Source organism: Nilaparvata lugens, chromosome 4, assembly GCF_014356525.2.
Source record: "Nilaparvata lugens isolate BPH chromosome 4, ASM1435652v1, whole genome shotgun sequence".
Classification (NCBI taxonomy): Eukaryota; Metazoa; Arthropoda; class Insecta; order Hemiptera; family Delphacidae; genus Nilaparvata; species Nilaparvata lugens.
This window is the reverse complement of record NC_052507.1, coordinates 38,119,352-38,140,930: the sequence shown is the minus strand read 5'-3', so window position 1 is coordinate 38,140,930 and position 21,579 is coordinate 38,119,352. Positions and strand designations below refer to the sequence as shown.

At 33.4% G+C, this 21,579-nt stretch overlaps 1 protein-coding gene across 5 annotated transcripts in view; it reads left to right on the top strand.

Moving 5' to 3' along the window:
- Nucleotides 1–21,579, top strand: part of LOC111063935 (phosphatidylinositol 4-kinase type 2-alpha) — a 65,871-nt gene that overhangs the window by 25,083 nt on the left and 19,209 nt on the right. For 2 of the 5 annotated variants that reach the window (XM_022351621.2, XM_039427434.1), the window contains exon 6: nt 1,224–1,478. In XM_022351621.2, coding sequence (XP_022207313.2) covers nt 1,224–1,478 — 255 coding nt within the window. Of the gene's footprint in view, nt 1–1,223; nt 1,479–11,953; nt 12,209–17,522; nt 17,790–21,579 lie in introns of all 5 variants that reach the window. The other 3 variants (XM_039427432.1, XM_039427431.1, XM_039427433.1) reach the window with 3 other exon arrangements.

The window sequence follows — 21,579 nt, the reverse complement described above, 5'->3', positions numbered from 1 at the left end:
CAAGTCCAATATATAAGTATATAAGTCTAATTTCAGGAATGATCAAATGATGTGTTGCACAACCTCAAGGTTGGCTCATTCGTTATTTGCCAACATTCAGTGATTGTATTTACTTCGTTAAGGTTAATAGAATTCTACCATTGGACGCTAGTAGATAACACATGGAACAGGGATGCTGTGCCGGATTTGAGTATTAGTTCAAACTAGTCGTCCACTTAGCTGTGAGTCATTAAGCTAAGGGGTGTTAAAGTCTCGTTGTTCACGCACATACATTTTCCAAGATGATAATTGACGTAGTACTATAGAGTCCTAACAGGTAACGCTTCCTTAATCACGCTTCACACAGAGACAATAGTAGCTTCCATTAGCTGGCGCAGGAATTGGAAATGTCCGGAACTCAAAAGTACGAATTTCCAATTCGCGTTCCCGCAACATCTAGTGGAAGCTACTATTGTCCCTGTGTGCAGGCTGCTAAACGTTCAAGATTCTGTCCTCACTCGTTAACATGGCGACAAAGTATATACTCCTTCATAAGGTGGAGTGGGGTAATTGGCAGCACGAGCTATTGCTGGAATCTTTTTATTCATTTTGGGTTGAAATATGAATAATTATATATATATTTATTCATACAAAAATGTGGAACAACAGATCGGTGATCCATTTTGCCTCCATAAGAACAATGTAATGAACAATAGAAAATAAATAAATAAAATTAAATTGATTAACTTTAAGATTTAATATTGATTATTATCAATCTACTATGTCACTCTACTATGCTGTTCTACTTTCGGACAGAGTTGATTGATTACTTTTCTTTCATTTATAGGTCAAATGGCGACATTATAAAATTTGAAAGCGGAAATGCATTTCAAGCTTATTTTTGATGTAGAATTAAAAAATGAAATCGAAATTGTACTAGAAGTGCTCACAAAAGTTTTACAGCCGTGATTCCATTTGCCTCATTTGAAGAGACAATTGGGATCAGTGACAGTATTTTTTCCAAAAAAATCTTCATTCAAAATTTCGAATAGAAATATTGAAATAAAAAACTATGCATAGAAAAACATCTTAACATGGCTTTTTCACAGCGTAACTTCAGTTGCTATGCCACTTCAAAGTTGAATTATATGATTTTCTGATTCCAATTGCCCCTCTACAGTCACCCCACTTATTGTAAGATTTTAATTGATTTTTTTCGATTTACTAATGAGTTTGAGTTTTAGGTGGGCTCGTTCCAAATGTTCGTGGATGGCTACAAGGACGCGGAGTTCTGGCTGCGGCGCATGGAGCTGTCGCCTCTGTCGCCCTCGCTGCAGTTGCAGTTCCGGCTGCAGTTCGAGCGCATGGTCATCCTCGACTACATCATCCGCAACACAGACCGAGGCAATGACAACTGGCTCATCAAGTACAACGCGTCCGTTAGAGAGCGAACCACTCCCACTGCTCTTCCTAACGAGGCCGAGATGGAGGATGCCACTGTGAGTTCAACTGCACTCTCCTAACATTTACACCCCATTATCTATAGAAAACAACAAAAAACAATGAACAATACAAAAATAAATATAACAATATATACAAAAACAAATATACTGTTATTGTTGAACAACAAAAGGGTTTTAATTTATTAAATTTACATTCATTACAATAAATGATGAAGGTGCCTTCCTTGTTTAGGGGGAGTAACTTGTTAAACGCGTTTCTAAACAGAACACAATATGCCCCCACGCAGCTACTGCGGAGACTTTTTGATCACCCGGTACATGGTTCAACTAAAGTGATATCAATTGCTAATATCAGCACTAACCAATAAAACGAATCATATTGATTAGGACTAACCATTAAATTTCATATTTTGATTATACCGTCAACTTTATAACTTTGAACATATCCAATAAAATGAATTATTTTGATTAGGACTAACCATTAAATATATTATTTTGGTCAAGAATTAATTTGAAAATAATCAACGAAATAAATTATTTCGATTAGGACTATTCATTAAATTTATTATTTTGATCAAGACTTTTTTTGAACATAACCATAAAATGAATTATTTCGACTAGGACTAACTATTACATTTATTATATCGATTGGGACTATCCATTAAATTTATTATTTTGTACAAGACTTACTTTGAACATAACCAATGAAATAAATTATTTTGATTAGGACTGATCATTAAATTTAATATTTTCACCAAGACTTACTTTGAACATAACTATTACTACTTACTCTGATAATATCAAATATTAGTCAACAATATTTATTATTTCATACAGGACATACAGGAGAATTTACATGAAAAGTAGAACCAAAAAATACATTTGAAACTCTACAAAACAAAACGGTGATGTGAAAAATAGGATGTGATGAAAATTCAGTAAGGGAGGTTCTTGCAAAGGTTGGGGCTTGAACGTATTGAACGAGTGCTAATTGTCAGAGCCTGCACGATCTTTTAACATGGTAGCATGGTAAAATTGGTAAGAAAAACAGGCTAAGTCTTCACTTTCCACTAATCATATTAATATCTATTTTACAAATTGGTTTTACTGAAAATTTAAAATTGCAAAAGAAATATAAATATATTATTAGAATAATTGAAAACTTGAGAAAACATTAAATTCATTCGGGTTTAACTTATTGGGAAGTTCTAATAGTATCAGTTTAAAATATAAATAAATTTTGTTCATTCTGACTCATAACTATATAGTCAAGAAAAAAAAACAATAAAACAGTTAATCCATCAAAAAGTAACTATATAACTCCTAACTATCGATTATATGTATCTTGGGTTGTGCTACCGTTACAGCAGATAATTTACACACATACAACTTGATGCCTAAATATGCACAGAATAAAGTTAAAAACCCTAACCAGCCAAATAATATATAAAAACAAAACTAGAGGAATTTACAACATCTCCCCAAGAATTTGGAAGATCTACTTTGTGAAATATATCTGACGATATTACGTCTTGAACTGTAAATTCCGGAACCTTTATATCTATATCAGTTTTTAAAATTTCGCTAAAATTAACAAAATTAGGATTGAAATGCGGTTGCAAAACATCAATTTTCAACGAATTAAACTTAACCCAATGCAAAGGTAAGTAATGGAGAACCTGAGGTTGTTTATCAACATTTGCGTCACACGGAAAAGTCTTTCTCACCATTATTCTCCCGCCGACCGAAATCTCGCAATGACAGGGTAAAACCACATACATTGCTCCCGGAATAGGTTGAAGATGATGAAACGAACCTCCCTCGCAAGTGACTGTAGTGTTGGCCTGTATATTCGCGACGATATACTCCGAAGGCGAAAATTCGACGATCTCCAACTCCTGCTTAGCTGGACGACAGCTTAAACTGCAATATTGTTGGATGTCCTTCAGCTCTGTCGCCGCAAACAAGTGATGCATACATCTCGATGACATATGTCCTCCATGCACCAGCCGCGGAAGATAGCATAAGAAATCGTCCTGTGCCCGACAAGAAGAGAGATGATCTCCCGAGATGACCTGAATCTCACCGTCCTCCTGTCTCCGCGCCAAAACGAAATCCTGCTGCTGAAGCTGACAAATCTGGCCGTCGAAATACATAGGTGTCCTCACATACTTGTGCAATTGAAACTGTCCGCCGATGCTGACCAACGGTACTTTTAAGCTAAGCACCATGGAGTTCTCCTTCACCACGCAAGTCGTAAGTGGAAGATCAAAATATCGCTGCAAATCCGATAGAGGTATAGCTAACTGGTGTCCTTTCGACTTATATCCTTTCTCCAATCTGAAGAGATCTGAACGTAATAAATTGGGGTGTACCAGCGAAAAGGGTAAAAGCTTTTTATCACAGCGTTCCTTCGCAGTATTTATGAATTCCTGCCGTGATAAAATATTACATGTGAGTAGAGGTGAAAAATGTAATTAATAACTGGTTTGTGAACAGTGTTTTCTCCTCCGATACATTCTGTTGTACGAATAATCTCATACTGTCTGTTAATTTGCTATACGCATCGTGAAATTGCTGAGAAAAATTTCCAGCAAACTGCCTCAAGTTGCGAGAAATCCGAATTAAATCTTTGTGGTCGTCTGCAACCAACCCTTGGAATGCGTTGAGGTGATCAGCTACATGTTTTTCGTTGAATTCCAGCTTATGAAGTTCCCCATCCGTCGCGACTGCGCAACAAAAATGAAGAAAATCGCCGACAACATCGATCGCTCTGGTCTTTCGTGAAGCTTGAGTTCCCAAACGAATTGAAGAGTTGAAAGCAGCATGACTGTTGCGAAGAATTCCGTTTGTAGAATTATACAAAACTTCTACCGCATCCGCTAAACTGCAATCCTCTTGTTGACAGTTAGGCCAGAACACCCTTTCCGCCTGCAAGATGTCGAGCTGAGCTGCCGGGAAATCTACCTCGTATGTTAGTGGAACCGATGATTCATACGCTACAGCGTGACGTAGCTCCTTGTAGAAAACTCCCGCGAAGACCCTGACTGCCTCCAGTTGCGCCGTGAAAGTCGTGAGAATGAGAAATGACGCAAAATGTACCATAATTGACATGTTTATGCGTAACAGAACCTCTTACAAACAAAAAAAACTCTACTTTGAAGCAACCGCAAATGAATCGTAATAAAAAAAAATCAAGAGAAACGTTTACAATAAATTAACAAACTCGACGTGAATATTACAATTAACAACTGGACTGGCTGGTTAGCATATATTATTAATCAGAAACCTAGAAATGATACAATTTATTAGAAGTGCATAGGCCTATATATATATATATACTGGAACAATTCTGAAATCAGAACAATATATGAGTCATATGAAAACAAAATCACAATCATACAATAAATCATCAGAATATAAGAAACTTATACTCTAGTTATATTTTTATTGAGAAAGAAATTCAAGTCAAAATAAAAGTGAATAAAATATTCATCCATCAAAAATATAATTGTCTTATAACAGCTTCATTATGAATTTCTATTAGTGAACGTTTAAAAGTATCAATAACAACGTTTGTCACTCAATGAACGACCTTGCCCTGGATATGAATAACAAGATTGACAACTAAACAAAAATACGTGACAATTGCACTTTCTTTAACGTAGGTCACATCAGTACAAACGCAAAAATAAAATAACAAAACAATGAATTACATTACTGTACTTTTTCGTGGCACCAATATTAAAACGTACCATGATTTATCGAGAAAAAAAAGAAAGTTATATCAGTGATAATGTTATATTACAAAAATGTAACATGTAATCAGAATATGTAATTATGTGAATGAAACATGACCATTTGGTTATCATAAAATGGTAAACTATCCATCAACCATATTTCCTGTTCATTTTCCTGGAATAACCATAATTTGAAATAACTAAGATATAATTATAATGACTATGAAATATAACATGGTTAGTCATAACTGTAAAATCAATACAAAATCAATAATGCAACTGTGAAATTAAATGTAAAACCCAGCCAAATACCATTTTCATAGGTAACTGTACCCTAAAATTATAAATATGTAACCATGGAATAATAAACCCTCTTCTATAATAACTGATTCTATATCGTAAAACATGGTTCTACAATGATTACCAAAAATCACTTCTGAAAATAAAAACTCAACCATAATAATAAGCCCTAAACTCAACCTATTGTGCCAAAAGAAAACTTTTCTACTCAAAACCATTAATATTAGAACCATGACACAATGAAACTCAAATATTATCATGAAATATAATCAAGAATATAGTAATCATTACTTTATACTGAGAAAAAATTATAAAACGAAATTCAATTCAAAGATATAAACGTATAAAACTGAAACTCTGCTATCCATAGCTAAAAAATTCCCCTATAACCGTTTATTATAACCCATGGACAATAAGTTTGGTCTATATTACCATTGAAAAATATGGACTTCACCTCCAGCAACAATAATCAGTAATAATACTTTAATAAAATTTTACGAGGACTTATAATTATAGGCTTGAATCATAAGACCCCATCGAAAACAGATCAAATAAATAAAATATAATCCTATTATTCAACCACTGGATGATAAATCCATAAATATTATAATCAATTCTGATAAACAATGATGAAATGATAAATAATTACGAATAATATTTACAAAAATTCTCTTAGGGACTTTAATATAGCGCATAACTTCAAAAAAATACGACTTAAAAAAATGACTATCACCATTAAACCTTAATTATCAACACCTTATGACAACAAATTCAAATATTTAATTCATGAAATCTATCAACAAAATATCTACCTTTAATAACCCTTGAAAATATTTCAATAAAACTTATTCATAACCTTAATATAATGAAATATAAAATCCAAAGGGCCAAAATTCTAAAGTGAATATCTCAGAACCCTTTGCCCTAAACAAAATTATAATTATCGCAATGCTAAAATCTATGCTAAGAAAATATGAAACTGCAATAAAATTTTTTTCGAAAATCGACTTTTTCCGAATTTGTCTGAAATTTCTAGACTAACAATCAAGATACGCCGCATACCTTGTAATCATCATAAATCGTAAAAAAAAAGAACTCATCGGAATAACGAATATCACTTATAACTGAAAACCAAAATCCAATATATGTAGAATACAACTATCCATCAAATATCATGAAACCAAAATGAAATCCCAACATAAACCATAGAAAAATAGCAGATAACCATTTAGCAAAAACGCGCGAAATTCAAAATCAGTAGATAACCATTCAGCAGAAACGCGCGAAATTCAAAATCCGTGTCTGACTGTAGCCGAAAATTTACTACCTATTGAAATAACTCACGAACCTTCAAATATCTCAAAATATCTACTTCACATATCCTATCCCATTTTAGAAATGCAAGCGAATGACCTAAAATTCATCTTTAAATTCAAAAAAAAAATTTTTTGCTACATACAAGGTCACCAACAAAAACTATAAAATGAAAAACCTCAAAACCCTTTGCTCTAAACAAAATTTTTCACAGAACAAAGTTGAATGTACTCATCCTAAAAAATAAGATTCCCGAAAAAAAAATCGAAAAATCACAAAATTGTTTCCCATGAACTGGAGATTTCTGAATTTTTCGATAATTTCGCCTCTTGGCAGCCAGTAGAGCAAAAATTTAGTAGGAGTCAATCAATATCGAACGCTATCAAAATCGTCGTTTGAAAAACTTCCTTCACAACAGATTCGTTCGGTGAATTACATTGAATTTCCAGAATATGTTTCAAAATACTAAAACAAAACTTTATATGAAGAAAAAAAATCACAAAACCCCAAAAGAAAATTTTGAAAATTATTGAAAATACCTAACTCGAAAACTACTGCCCTAATCGAAAAATTTTATTGGACATAAACGATTGAAATTATCACTACCTACAAGCTCAGTGAAAAAAAAATCATAAAATCCCAAAATTTAAAAGTTCATTATTAGTAAAAATATCAAAATCTAATAAAAATTCTATTCTAATTATCTTATTCTACTCTAATCATTATTTTTTAGCTCATAATATTTCCACATAACATAATATTAATCATTCTTCATATCGGACAATGATTATTTTCAATTTATCTGACATCGAATGATGTATTAGTCCCAAACAGTTCAGCGTTCTTCATTGAATGACAACTGCAAATCAGCTAAAAGGCCTCGTTCTACTAGCAATATTGTCTCATGTAATACTTTCGCTGAGTCTGCTGAGTCTGAGTTCGTTTTTCAAACCTCTCCAGAATTATTGTTTCAATAAATATTTCATCGCTATTAACGCTTAACTGGGACACGCTTTCCAAACTATTCAAAATTATGTCATCATATTTCTCTACCGAACTCTCATTAATAACAATTCCATCAGTTTCAATTTTATTATTCTTCATATCTTTCGGATAATTACAATAATTCAAATCTGACTCTGTATTTTCACCTTCACTGTTCACACAAATCGCTGATTCACATTTTTTCTGTAATCGGTTAATATACTATTTCCATGGCCTGGTTCTTGTTTATCAATAATTGATTCATTCATCTTGTTAACAAAACTTTTATTATCTACATCACTTTTCAACTCTGACATGAGTCAGTAATATTTCGTTCAAAACCATTATTTGCTGATCCACATTTCTGGCTATAATTAATTTTAATATCTACAAGATCAATCTCGTGTTTATGGAGATTGAATATTTCTTATCATCAGTATTAGAATAGTTTCTTCTAACATATATCCCATTGTGCCTAACACCTTCCAAAGTAGAACCTGATTCAGTGACTATACAACCTCCTAATTCATTCCTTGAATTATCAATATTTGATGGACCGCCGTCTAAAACATTTTCATCAATATGCCTAGTACTAAACTCCTGTGTCCTATCAGTAAAATATGCTTTCTTACGTCTAGCATTTTCCGAAAACTTATTTCTGCCATCAAAAGAACACACTCTAATATCATAGCCTTCTTTTTCACAAATTCTATGCATCCTTTTATAAACCCGATAAGCATAATTAACGTTGTAAAAACAATTCCGCGTAAAATGATTATGTTTACCACAAACTTTACATTTCTTACGTCTTCTTTTTCTATTAGTCCTATTATTCACGAGACTAACATTCTGATGCATCTTGACTCCTCTAGATTCACAATCATTACGCATACCAGAGTTCACAAAATGTTCAAACGGCCTGTTATCAATCGTAAAAGAGAAATCCAAATCACTTTCCGATAAATCTGATAACTCTTCCTTAATCATTTCCCTATCTTTATCCTCTTTGTAAATTATATCTTCCTCATTCAAATCACAATCATTACAAATAAGAACTTCATCCAACCCATTTTCAATCTCGAAGTTACTAACATGACAATATACATCCACTTCATTTGAAACATAATAATTACAAGAATCAAAATCATCACAGATAATAGCATTTTCTAAACAATTCTCATTTTCAAACTCATTTCCGATTTCCAATAGTTCTTCAAATTCTGGTTCCATAATATCATTAATTACTTGCACCTGTCCAAATTTCCACTCATTCAAATACTGACATAATTCATATTTCTCAATATTTTTATACAATTCTACAATAGTACTATTTGATAACATTATAATTCTTTCAAATATATTTGAAGACAAACCTCTTAAAATTATCCTGATAATCCGAGATTCATGCATATTCGAATCTACTTTTCTACATAGGGATAAGACTCGTGCTACAAAATCTCTACCATCTTCTTCAAATTCCATGCTACAAGTATCTAATTCCTTTTCTAGTTTCCACAATTTGAGAGGAGATCGATAGAAATTAACCAATTTTTCTTTCACTGGCTTATATTCAAATTTGTCCTGTCGAGTCAAATCATTCTCAATAACGTCAAAATATTTCTCAGCACTTCCTTTCAAACAAAACCGCAAGTATAATAAATTATCTTTTTCATCCCAACCGTTCGCTAAGGCAACCTTTTCAAAATAGTTGAAAAAATCATCAATGTCAAATTCTTCATCTTTTCCATCAAAAAATTTCGGTAATAGTAACGGTCTAAGTTTTTCCATTGTTAATCTGTTCCAATCCAATTCTATTCAATAATAAATAATAAATTTCCAATTAATCTGGTTCCAATAATCATAAATTCTCCATATCTCAAAATCTCTTCAATAATAATAATTTAACCTATTCAATCATATCTTAATAATCATCAATTTCTCATATCATCATAAATATCCAATTCTTTCTAATAAGAATTGATAATAAATCTTGCAATCGTACAAAATCTTCAATTGCCAAAGCTTTTACAATTCAAAATCTCCAAATCAATAATCGTAAATCTTCCAATATCGTGAATCTCAAAATTAATCTGTTCAATTATAATTATCATTCTCCATCCGTTAAAATCCATTATTAGCAATCAATTATTGTTCCACAATATTCCAATTCAATAAATCCTCGAAATTCATCCTACAAACTGTTTTTACAGTCCCGTAAGGTTCAAACTCAACTATTTCACCCATAATTTCACTGAAATAAAAACATATAATTAATAATGAAAAATGCAACCACAAAAATTGAATCTTCAATGAGGTAACCGGAAAAGTCCAAATTTTAAAAGCTGGATTAAAAACCCTTTGAGCCTCCACCAATTATGTAAACAATATGTGCCTACACCGAGTATGTAAAGGTGGGGAAATGAAAACAAGAAATGATCGTACTGGTTTTGATAATTAAAACAAAACAATAAATTATTTGTACAAAAAAATTAGAATTATAATTATAAATTATGAAATAACAATAAATAGATAAAATTTCAAGGGCTACTCGCTTGGCTGCTAGTGAAGATTAAATTTGTTGTGGTTATGGAAAAATTAAAACAATGACTCAGTAGTCACCTACCTTTATGATAATGGCCCCCAATTTGGCATCCACTGGTTGAACGCGACGTTAATTATTAATGAAAAATAAAAAAAACTGATCTAATGAAGTGGGTTCAGATCCCTTCTTATTCAATAATACAATTCTCTTTAAACTGCCCGAACTGTGACAGGAAAACTGTATTATAAAACAAGAACAAAATCTATCCCCTTCACCAGAACAGCCGGACTTTTACTCTCAGTCCTAACGAACGAGCTCACACACACTAGTAAAATTTTGGGTATTAATATATAACTCAGTCAATGCCAAACATGAAGCCATTTCAAATACATATTTTTATCCGTCGCACAAGCCAGCACGTTTGTTATGAAAAACAAAAGAGAAACTACAATAATTTTGATAACAAGTGAAATAAACAATCTTTCTGTCGATGACAAAACTGTTCAAAGGCAGAAACACCGTTCATTAAACTTTTCGTAAAATAAAACTCTAAAATCCTGATCAATATGAGATAAATATATGAATCATATATATGTCCCATATGACCAGGTGACAGCTGTGAGTCATTAAGCTAAGGGGTGTTAAAGTCTCGTTGTTCACGCACATACATTTTCCAAGATGGTAATTGACGTAGTACTATAGAGTCCTAACAGGTAACGCTTCCTTAATCACGCTTCACACAGAGACAATAGTAGCTTCCATTAGCTGGCGCAGGAATTGGAAATGTCTGGAACTCAAAAGTACGAATTTCCAATTCGCGTTCCCGCAACATCTAGTGGAAGCTACTATTGTCCCTGTGTGCAGGCTACTAAGCGTTCAAGATTCTGTCCTCACTCGTTAACATGGCGACAAAGTATATACTCCTTCATAAGGTGGAGTGGGGTAATTGGCAGCACGAGCTATTGCTGGAATCTTTTTATTCATTTTGGGTTGAAATATGAATAATTGTATATATATTGTATATATATTTATTCATACAAAAATGTGGAACAACAGATCGGTGATCCATTTTGCCTCCATAAGAACAATGTAATGAACAATAGAAAATAAATAAATAAAATTAAATTGATTAACTTTAAGATTTAATATTGATTATTATCAATCTACTATGTCACTCTACTATGCTGTTCTACTTTCGGACAGAGTTGATTGATTACTTTTCTTTCATTCATAGGTCAAATGGCGACATTATAAAATTTGAAAGCGGAAATGCATTTCAAGCTTATTTTTGATGTAGAATTCAAAAATGAAATCGAAATTGTACTAGAAGTGCTCACAAAAGTTTTACAGCCGTGATTCCATTTGCCTCATTTGAAGAGACAATTGGGATCAGTGACAGTATTTTTTCCAAAAAAATCTTCATTCAAAATTTCGAATAGAAATATTGAAATAAAAAACTATGCATAGAAAAACATCTTAACATGGCTTTTTCACAGCGTAACATCAGTTGCTATGCCACTTCAAAGTTGAATTATATGATTTTCTGATTCCAATTGCCCCTCTACAGTCACCCCACTTATTGTAAGATTTCAATTGATTTTTTTCGATTTACTAATGAGTTTGAGTTTTAGGTGGGCTCGTTCCAAATGTTCGTGGATGGCTACAAGGACGCAGAGTTCTGGCTGCGGCGCATGGAGCTGTCGCCTCTGTCGCCCTCGCTGCAGTTGCAGTTCCGGCTGCAGTTCGAGCGCATGGTCATCCTCGACTACATCATCCGCAACACAGACCGAGGCAATGACAACTGGCTCATCAAGTACAACGCGTCCGTTAGAGAGCGAACCACTCCCACTGCTCTTCCTAACGAGGCCGAGATGGAGGATGCCACTGTGAGTTCAACTGCACTCTCCTAACATTTACACCCCATTATCTATAGAAAACAACAAAAAACAATGAACAATACAAAAAATAAATATAACAATATATACAAAAACAAATATACTGTTATTGTTGAACAACAAAAGGGTTTTAATTTATTAAATTTACATTCATTACAATAAATGATGAAGGTGCCTTCCTTGTTTAGGGGGAGTAACTTGTTAAACGCGTTTCTAAACAGAACACAATATGCCCCCACGCAGCTACTGCGGAGACTTTTTGATCACCCGGTACATGGTTCAACTAAAGTGATATCAATTGCTAATATCAGCACTAACCAATAAAACGAATCATATTGATTAGGACTAACCATTAAATTTCATATTTTGATTATACCGTCAACTTTATAACTTTGAACATATCCAATAAAATGAATTATTTCGACTAGGACTAACCATTAAATATATTATTTTGGTCAAGAATTAATTTGAAAATAATCAACGAAATAAATTATTTCGATAAGGACTATTCATTAAATTTATTATTTTGATCAAGACTTTTTTTGAACATAGGCTAACCATAAAATGAATTATTTCGACTAGGACTAACTATTACATTTATTATATCGATTGGGACTATCCATTAAATTTATTATTTTGTACAAGACTTACTTTGAACATAACCAATGAAATAAATTATTTTGATTAGGACTGATCATTAAATTTAATATTTTCACCAAGACTTACTTTGAACATAACTATTACTACTTACTCTGATAATATCAAATATTAGTCAACAATATTTATTATTTCATACAGGACATACAGGAGAATTTACATGAAAAGTAGAACCAAAAAATACATTTGAAACTCTACAAAACAAAAACGGTGATGTGAAAAATAGGATGTGATGAAAATTCAGTAAGGGAGGTTCTTGCAAAGGTTGGGGCTTGAACGTATTGAACGAGTGCTAATTGTCAGAGCCTGCACGATCTTTTAACATGGTAGCATGGTAAAATTGGTAAGAAAAACAGGCTAAGTCTTCACTTTCCACTAATCATATTAATATCTATTTTACAAATTGGTTTTACTGAAAATTTAAAATTGCAAAAGAAATATAAATATATTATTAGAATAATTGAAAACTTGAGAAAACATTAAATTCATTCGGGTTTAACTTATTGGGAAGTTCTAATAGTATCAGTTTAAAATATAAATAAATTTTGTTCATTCTGACACAATATTGCGAATAAATCAAAATTGATAGCCTACATTTATTTCAGAGAACATTTGTTTATTACTTGGCTTGAACGTAGATAATGTGTTGCATGTCTCCCAAAAGTGTCCTTGATTGGAAATTGAATCCAATGCCAGATGCGTGACAAACAATATCCACTCAATTGTGTGATATGAATAATTACAGAATACGCTTTCATTTCAGCTCGAGACCGGTCTATTCCAAATCTAAATAAATTATCGAGATAAATATTCTGTTTCCAATAAATTTATGTCTGAACCATTCACACACATTAGTTATCAAATTGGAATTCAAATTTTAGAATAACTTGCTTATTTGCTTCAAAGAACATTTGCTTCAAAGTTTTCTTCAATACAGGGTGATTCATAATTATGGTAAAATAATTTAATACGTGATAGTAGAGGTAAAAATAAGAAAAAAAGTTCTTATAAACATATATCCATAAACGCTTCATTAGCGAGCTATAAAGGGTGAAAGATTTCGCCCGGAATTCAGTTCCTCTGGTGAAATACACCGATGCTGAATTGTTTGGGGACTAGTTTTTGAAAAACTTATGCTGGATTCATATGGAAAAATATCTGAAAAACTGAATAAAACTAGTCTGGAAGCTGTAGTGTGAGTAGTTTTTGAGAAAAAAGTTGAAATATGCAAAAAATTCAAGTAGAAAAACACAGACTTCTACGTTTGATGCCCAATAACTTTCTTTAATGACCAGTAAACAAATAATTTTTCACAATAAAAATTGTAGAGAATTTAATTCTGAGAAGAATGATGTAAGCTGTATAAACTAAATTTGAATAAAAGTTGGATAAAATGTATTCTCAGCTAATTCGGAGTATGAATAATGTCTAAAATTACCTGCCATTTTTTAAAAAGTTAACACTTAACACAAAAGCAAAGTGAAATGGTTACAAATAACTGGTTAATAGGTTAAACAAAAAACACAACGCGGCTACAGTAGGCCTAACTTACAGTAAAATAATTTTCAGCTGATAATTTCTTTTAAATATTTTTTTATTTTAGACAAAATATATCAGCTGTTTTGTTCCAAAGGCCTACTGTAGCCGCGTTGTGTTTTTTGTTTAGCCTATTAACCATTTATTTGTAACCATTTCACTTTGCTTTTGTGTTAAGTGTTAACTTTTTAAAAAATGGCAGGTAATTTTAGACATTATTCATACTCCGAATTAGCTGACATGCATTTAATGTATGGAATGGGACACTACTGTAATAGTACTGAAGCAAGACGTTTGTATCAAGAGAACTTTCCTAACCGAGTATGTCCAAGTTCAAGGTTTTTTGCCACTATTCATCAACGTCTGTCTGAGACAGATTCTTTGATATCCAAAGAGCACATTTATGCAGGCAGACCCCGATCTACTAAGACTGTTGAGTTAGAAGAACAAGTTCTTAATGAAATTTATGAACATCCCGAGAAGAACACAAGAGAATTGTCAGTGCAGTTTAATGTCAATCAATCTATCATTTGGAGGATACTAAAAGAGCAACAATTACATCCATACCACCTCCAGAAAGTTCATACTCTATTGCCACGATACTGTATTCCCCGTGCTGGTATTTGCCGATGGTTTTTAGTAAAACTTGTTTACCCAAACTTTTTAACAACCGTTTTATTTACCGACGAGGCACACTTTACAAGAACAGCTATCGTTAACGTCCACAACTAACATATTTGGGCAGCTGAGAATCCTCATGCCATCAATCCCAATCTTCCAAAACATCAGTTTTCAGTAAACATTTGGGCAGGAATCATAGGAGATCATCTACTTCTGTTCGAGCTTCCTTCTAGGCTTAATGGCATAATCTACTAGTCTTTTGGTATAAGTTTAATATCATCTAGATATGCTACTTTCATATAAAAAAAACTTTTCATAAAAAACCAAATATTTTATTTGCAATCAGGTACAACTTATGAGTTATTAGTTCTCTCCTCATAAAACAGCAAATTTTTGTGGTGTAATGTACTACATAAGAATACATTTTATCCAACTTTTATTCAAATTTAGTTTACACAGCTTACATCATTCTTCTCAGAATTAAATTCTCTACAATTTTTATTGTGAAAAATTATTTGTTTACTGGTCATTAAAGAAAGTTATTGGGCATCAAACGTAGAAGTATGTGTTTTTCTACTTGAATTTTTTGCATATTTCAACTTTTTTCTCAAAAACTACTCACACTACAGCTTCCAGACTAGTTTTATTCAGTTTTTCAGATATTTTTCCATATGAATCCAGCATAAGTTTTTCAAAAACTAGTCCCCAAACAATTCAGCATCGGTGTATTTCACCAGAGGAACTGAATTCCGGGCGAAATCTTTCACCCTGTATAGCTCGCTAATGAAGCGTTTATGGATATATGTTTATAAGAACTTTTTTCTTATTTTTACCTCTACTATCACGTATTAAATTATTTTACCATAATTATGAATCACCCTGTATAATCAACTTTTCCAATAGAAAATCCCGTTGGTTATATCATTGATCTATCACACCCTCGAACTCTTGAATATTTATTTTGGTTAAAAATTAAGTTTATTTAAGTTAAGGTTGAGATTTGATTTGAGAGAGTTTGAAGCTATATTTTTCTGTATACATGTATATAGTTGGTGTGTTTTGGGCCTGTGCTTTCCATGCTTGCATTTTGAGTTGGTCTATGGGTTTGCATTTTGGTCACCTAATCATACAAAAGGTGTTCTATGTTCTCATTAAAACCCGTCTTTGATGTCATTCGTCTTGAGTTTGAATTGATCACAGGTAATATTTGATATTAATATTTTGCGAATGCTGTTGATTGCTTGAAATTGTTTAACAACTGGATATTGTTTTAGTATTTGATGAATGTTTCAAAGTTCTCGAAACAATTCGATGTAAATGAGATATCTCTGAAGTTTTATCACATGTGATAACGAACCTGCTTTGAATTTATTATATTTCATCATTCCCTCGTCATTTTTTTTGATTCGGAAACTTTTGGTTTATAAGCTGATTTTTGGCTTCTGAAAGTTATTATCTATTTTGTCCAACTCTGCTTTTGCACTCGATCCCTTCATACGTTTGCCTCACATCCACTGTGTTGATTCCTCAAAACTTGCACTTTGGGCTGTTTCTGACTGAATTCGGAGTGTACATATTTCGCAATGCTGTGTATTGTCTATGTCTGAACTTTTTAAATAAATTCCAATGACAATAGATCGAGTTTTCATAAGCTGAAGAAATAAAGGAAACCTGTTGCTTCCCAAAAAATTTGAATGGACAAAAGTTTTCTCTTTCTTGACTGTGTTCTATAGTTTTTCTGTAAGTTCAACTTTTTATTTCGTGATTTGTCTTCAATTTTTGACGCATTTGGTGTTTGTTATACAAGCTCTTTTCTATCATCTTCTACATCACTACGTTACCGCAATCAGAAACGCTTTTAGAACGTTCCAGAAGTAAAATTCTATTGAATATTGTTAACCACGACAAAACACTCTTGATTACAAACTAAGATACTTACTATGTTCTATACTTAGCTATTAAAATAATACTATTATTTTAATACTATACTATTCAATTAATAGAGGAGCTAGTTTTGCTCCATCATACCCTGAAAATCATCATAGTCATTGTAAAAATGAACCATTCATGTCAATAGCAACATTTCTAATCCATTTGCATCAGTTACAACTGCACTGCTTTTATCACAAGTACAGCTTTCATTCTTTCAGCAGTTGAAAATTTCCTTCATCTTTGAATGATTGTTTCTCTGCACCGTCACTGCTGGTTCTACGGCAGTTGCTCACTGCAAAACAAAGTCACAACTAGAATTTTTGCAACAATTGCGCAATGGGTTTTTGAAGGATCAGGAATGATCGTGTTTGTTTGGAGCAGCAGTCGGGTTGTAACCTGATGGCAGCTCCTTGTATTAGAGATCCTTTCTTAGTCTTTTTGTGGGCAATAATTGATTCTGTTGCGCTCGACACTGTACAGGCTTTATCACCAGCTTTCCTCCTTCCAGCACCCAGTGTCCTATGTCTAACAGTGAATGGTGTTTTGTTGCCATTTACAGAAACAGCCCCTAAAGTCTAGAACATTCATTCAGTATTTGACATTTTTGACGACGCCGCGAACGAGAGCGGACGCTAGCCCTGATGAGAACATTGTTCGCAAACCTCCCGAGGCGTGGGTCGATGTGAGTGGGGACGATGATGCAGCTGCTGCTGACGGCAAGGATGATGTTTTCATGCAGAGTGCCGTTCTAGAGAGTCAGCAGTCGCCGTCTGCAGGCCAGCAGGCCGACGACAACACGGCTTGTGCCGAAATGCAAGTCCTTACGGTGAGCTCTGCTCCAACTCTCAACATTTTCCAAATCTGTCATCGTTTCAATACACCATTTCGCACAGTCTTGGCGTCTTTTGATTTGTTAACTAGTTGTCCATACTTATTAACAATTTTCATACATTTAGATTACTATTTATCTCTCGACAAATTAGTTGTCATGAAATCAACAGCATAAACTATAGTTAAGCGTGCATTTTAGTGTATTTTGCAGGATCAAATTAAATTGGCATCGGCTGATTTCACTTTTTTAAATATTATTTTTTCTTGTCTATGATCAACTAGACCAACTAATACATTAGTGAATACAGAAGGGACCAACAAAATGTATACTCTGACAGTGATTATCTTGGTAAGACACTGGCAGGCTGCTTCAGATTGCCGTATGTAGCTAGAGCGACTTCTTGTGAAAGACATGGCTCCTAATGTTAATCAATCTGTCCATTTCAAACAGGCGTTGCTGACGCTACATAATACGTGACGTCAATGCTACGATTTGCAACGTGGCCATCGCTCCGTATATCGGACAGCGCATGCTGTTTGAGATAAACAATGCCACTCGACCACAGCTCAAAATGTAAACAATAATACAAAAATAATGAAAATAATTTTTTTTTGGTGTGAACTCTTCATAGGTTGCGTATTAATACGCTGGGAGACGTGCTACATCACCCGAAGAGGCTACGGCGGTCTGAAACGGCCTCACAGTTTGCATTCGGGCCACTCACGCTACACTATTTTTTTTACAAATCATTGAACTACAGGGTGGGTGAAAAGTCCGAGAACGGCTTAATATCTCATACACAAAGGTAATTTGACGGTGGGTGTGATTGGGGATCCTACTGAAATTGAAAAAAACTACTTTACAATGACTTAAAAAATCTGGTCCGCCATCTTGGATCCGCCATATTGAATGCAACTTCATTTTTTTAAATAGGAAGGTGGTCATGCAATACATGATTTCGATAGCGAAATTCAAGAAAAAATGAATGGCGGAAACCGCATATCAATATCTCAAACCGTTTCGAAGATATTCACATTATTAATCGATACCTACTATTCAAAGCCGAAAAGAGAAAAAAGTCTGAGAAAGGCTTAGTATCTCATAAAAAGAAGTGATTCCAAGGTGGGTGTGATTAGTGATGTTACTCGAATTGAAAATACTACTTTACTATAACTTTAAAAATCTGGTCCGCCATTTTGAATGCCTCTTTATTTTTTTAAATAGGAAGGTGGTGGTCATGCGATACATGATTTCGATATGAAAAAATGAATGGCGAAAACCGCACATTGATATCTCAAACCGTTTAGAACATATTCACATTATTAATCAATACCACTCATGTATTTCATTTCTGATTTGCATTGTACTGATTGATAATGTGAATTTCTTCTGAACGGTTTGAGATATCAATGTGCGGTTTTCGCCATTCATTTTTTCATATCGAAATCATGTATCGCATGACCACCACCTTCCTATTTAAAAAAATAAAGATGCATTCAAAATGGCGGACCAGATTTTTAAAGTTATAGTAAAGTAGTATTTTCAATTCGAGTAACATCACTAATCACACCCACCTTGGAATCACTTCTTTTTATGAGATACTAAGCCGTTCTCAGACTTTTTTCTCTCTTTTCGGCTTTGAATAGTATTGATTAATAATGTGAATATCATCGAAACGGTTTGAGATATTGATATGCGGTTTCCGCCATTCATTTTTACTTGAAATTCCCTATCGAAATCATGTATCGCATGATCACCTTCCCATTTAAAAAAATGAAGTTGCATTCAATATGGCGGACCAGATTTTTAAAGTCATTGTCAAGTAGTTTTTTTAATTTTAGTAGGATCCCCAATCTCACCCACCGTCAAATTACCTTTGTGTATGAGATATTGAGCCGTTCTCGAACTTTTTACCCACTCTATATAATACAGATTAAGATTCGTACGTTGTACGTTGTTTTGTTTTCTTTACGTTCACTGTCAATAATTAGTGTATACATAATAATTTTTATGCATACAATTATTTTTGGATATCTCTGTAGTTATCATTGAGATTTTTTGTTTATTTACTGTATTACATTTCTCAATGCTTACTTCTGTAGCTGTGTCTTTAATAATATTAATGACTTCATTATATTTCACGGCTAAACTATAATTGAAGGTGGAATTCCGGCTCCAAGGCTGCTTACATGTAGAGAGCAACTGGATATACCGATATGACGGAAACTTGAGTTTCTCTCAAAACATACGAATTTGAATGGTGTATTTGATAATGAGGTGATACCAATGCAATTTGTGAAAGATGGGGAAATTATGGCGTTGCTCCAGTTTTCTCTAAATTCACTGTCACAATTTACTAATATTTTGTTTTTGTGGTGTGGATTTGTCTTGTGCTGCTGTTCTACATACTTTAGAACTTGTTAATATGAAAAATACCTGATCCAAATGGAAAAATATTATTCAACTTGGAAGAATTTGAGTTCTATGGCGGGCGGATTTATCTAAGATGATTCCTTCACCAATAAAATGCATTCGAATATATAAATACTTTTTCAATCAAATAAAAAAATTTATATATTGAAAAACTATTCTGAAAATTCTCTGAGTTTTATTTAATCTCTGATCATTTTATTGGGGTGAAAGAAAGGAGACGGGGCCGCGCTACATGTGCGCTGGGCTATTGTTCCAAAAAGGTCCATCCTCTAAGTCTTGACTAGCATACTTTATTGTCCCCTGACTCCGCTTCATTACTCTCATTAGTGGCCCCGTGTGCTTTCCTGAAGGCAATTCTAGCTGGTAGCTCCAACTTATTTGTTACTTGTATACCCTACCTTACATCTGTTACTTGTATTTTTTGCAATTATTTCTGTAAATCAGTGATCAAGTACTTGTGATTATTGTATTATTCCCAATGGTTCATTTGATGAAACTCAACTTGCTCACAAGGTGTATACAGACTAACTTGAGTTACCTACAATTTGATACTCATTGAACGTACGATTTATTGGCGTTCTTTCAAATTCTATTTGAACATAACTTGGCAAACATATGATGTGTATCATGTGTTTGTCAAGTCCTATTAAATCTGGTAGAATTTATAAGGACGGCAAACAAATGTACTTTTAAAAATCAATTTGGGCTTTACACACCACGAACGTTTGACTAAATTTCTACTTGTCATCGATAGTAATGTGTGTGTTTATCCAATCACTGGATATATGCTACCGCTGGTTTACAGTCGAAAGTGTCTCCAAGTAACCACACTGGTCCACCAATATATTGCTCGGAGTGGAAACCTTAACAATATACCACGAAAATGTCGAAATTCAATAACAATAGGTGACCACTGAAGGGTCACTAGAACTTTTACCTCTCCTGTCCATCCTTTGTTTTCGGCGGCCACGTCTCATTTTCTTAACCCTTTTATTGTTTGAGAAATTAAAAAAAGACATTTGAACTGCATTTGTATCTTGAACTGTTGAACGCCAAGATAATGGGCCATATGAATAAAACCAGAGCAAATGCTCATGAGCAAGAGCATGGAGCATAAGGTTTTGCTCATGAGCATTAGGTAGAAGCATAAGCATTTGCTCATTTTTATATGAATAAGCTTTACCTTATACTCTTACCTTATGCTCCTGAACTCTGGAGCACATTCTCACGTATTTTAAAGAATTTCATCAGCTGATTTGCCTTTGTCGCCTTACTTTTTTTATAGCTCACGTAAGCGCTAAATATGCAACTATAGACACCGCTTGTGTTTAGTCATCTGCTCTGTTCTCTA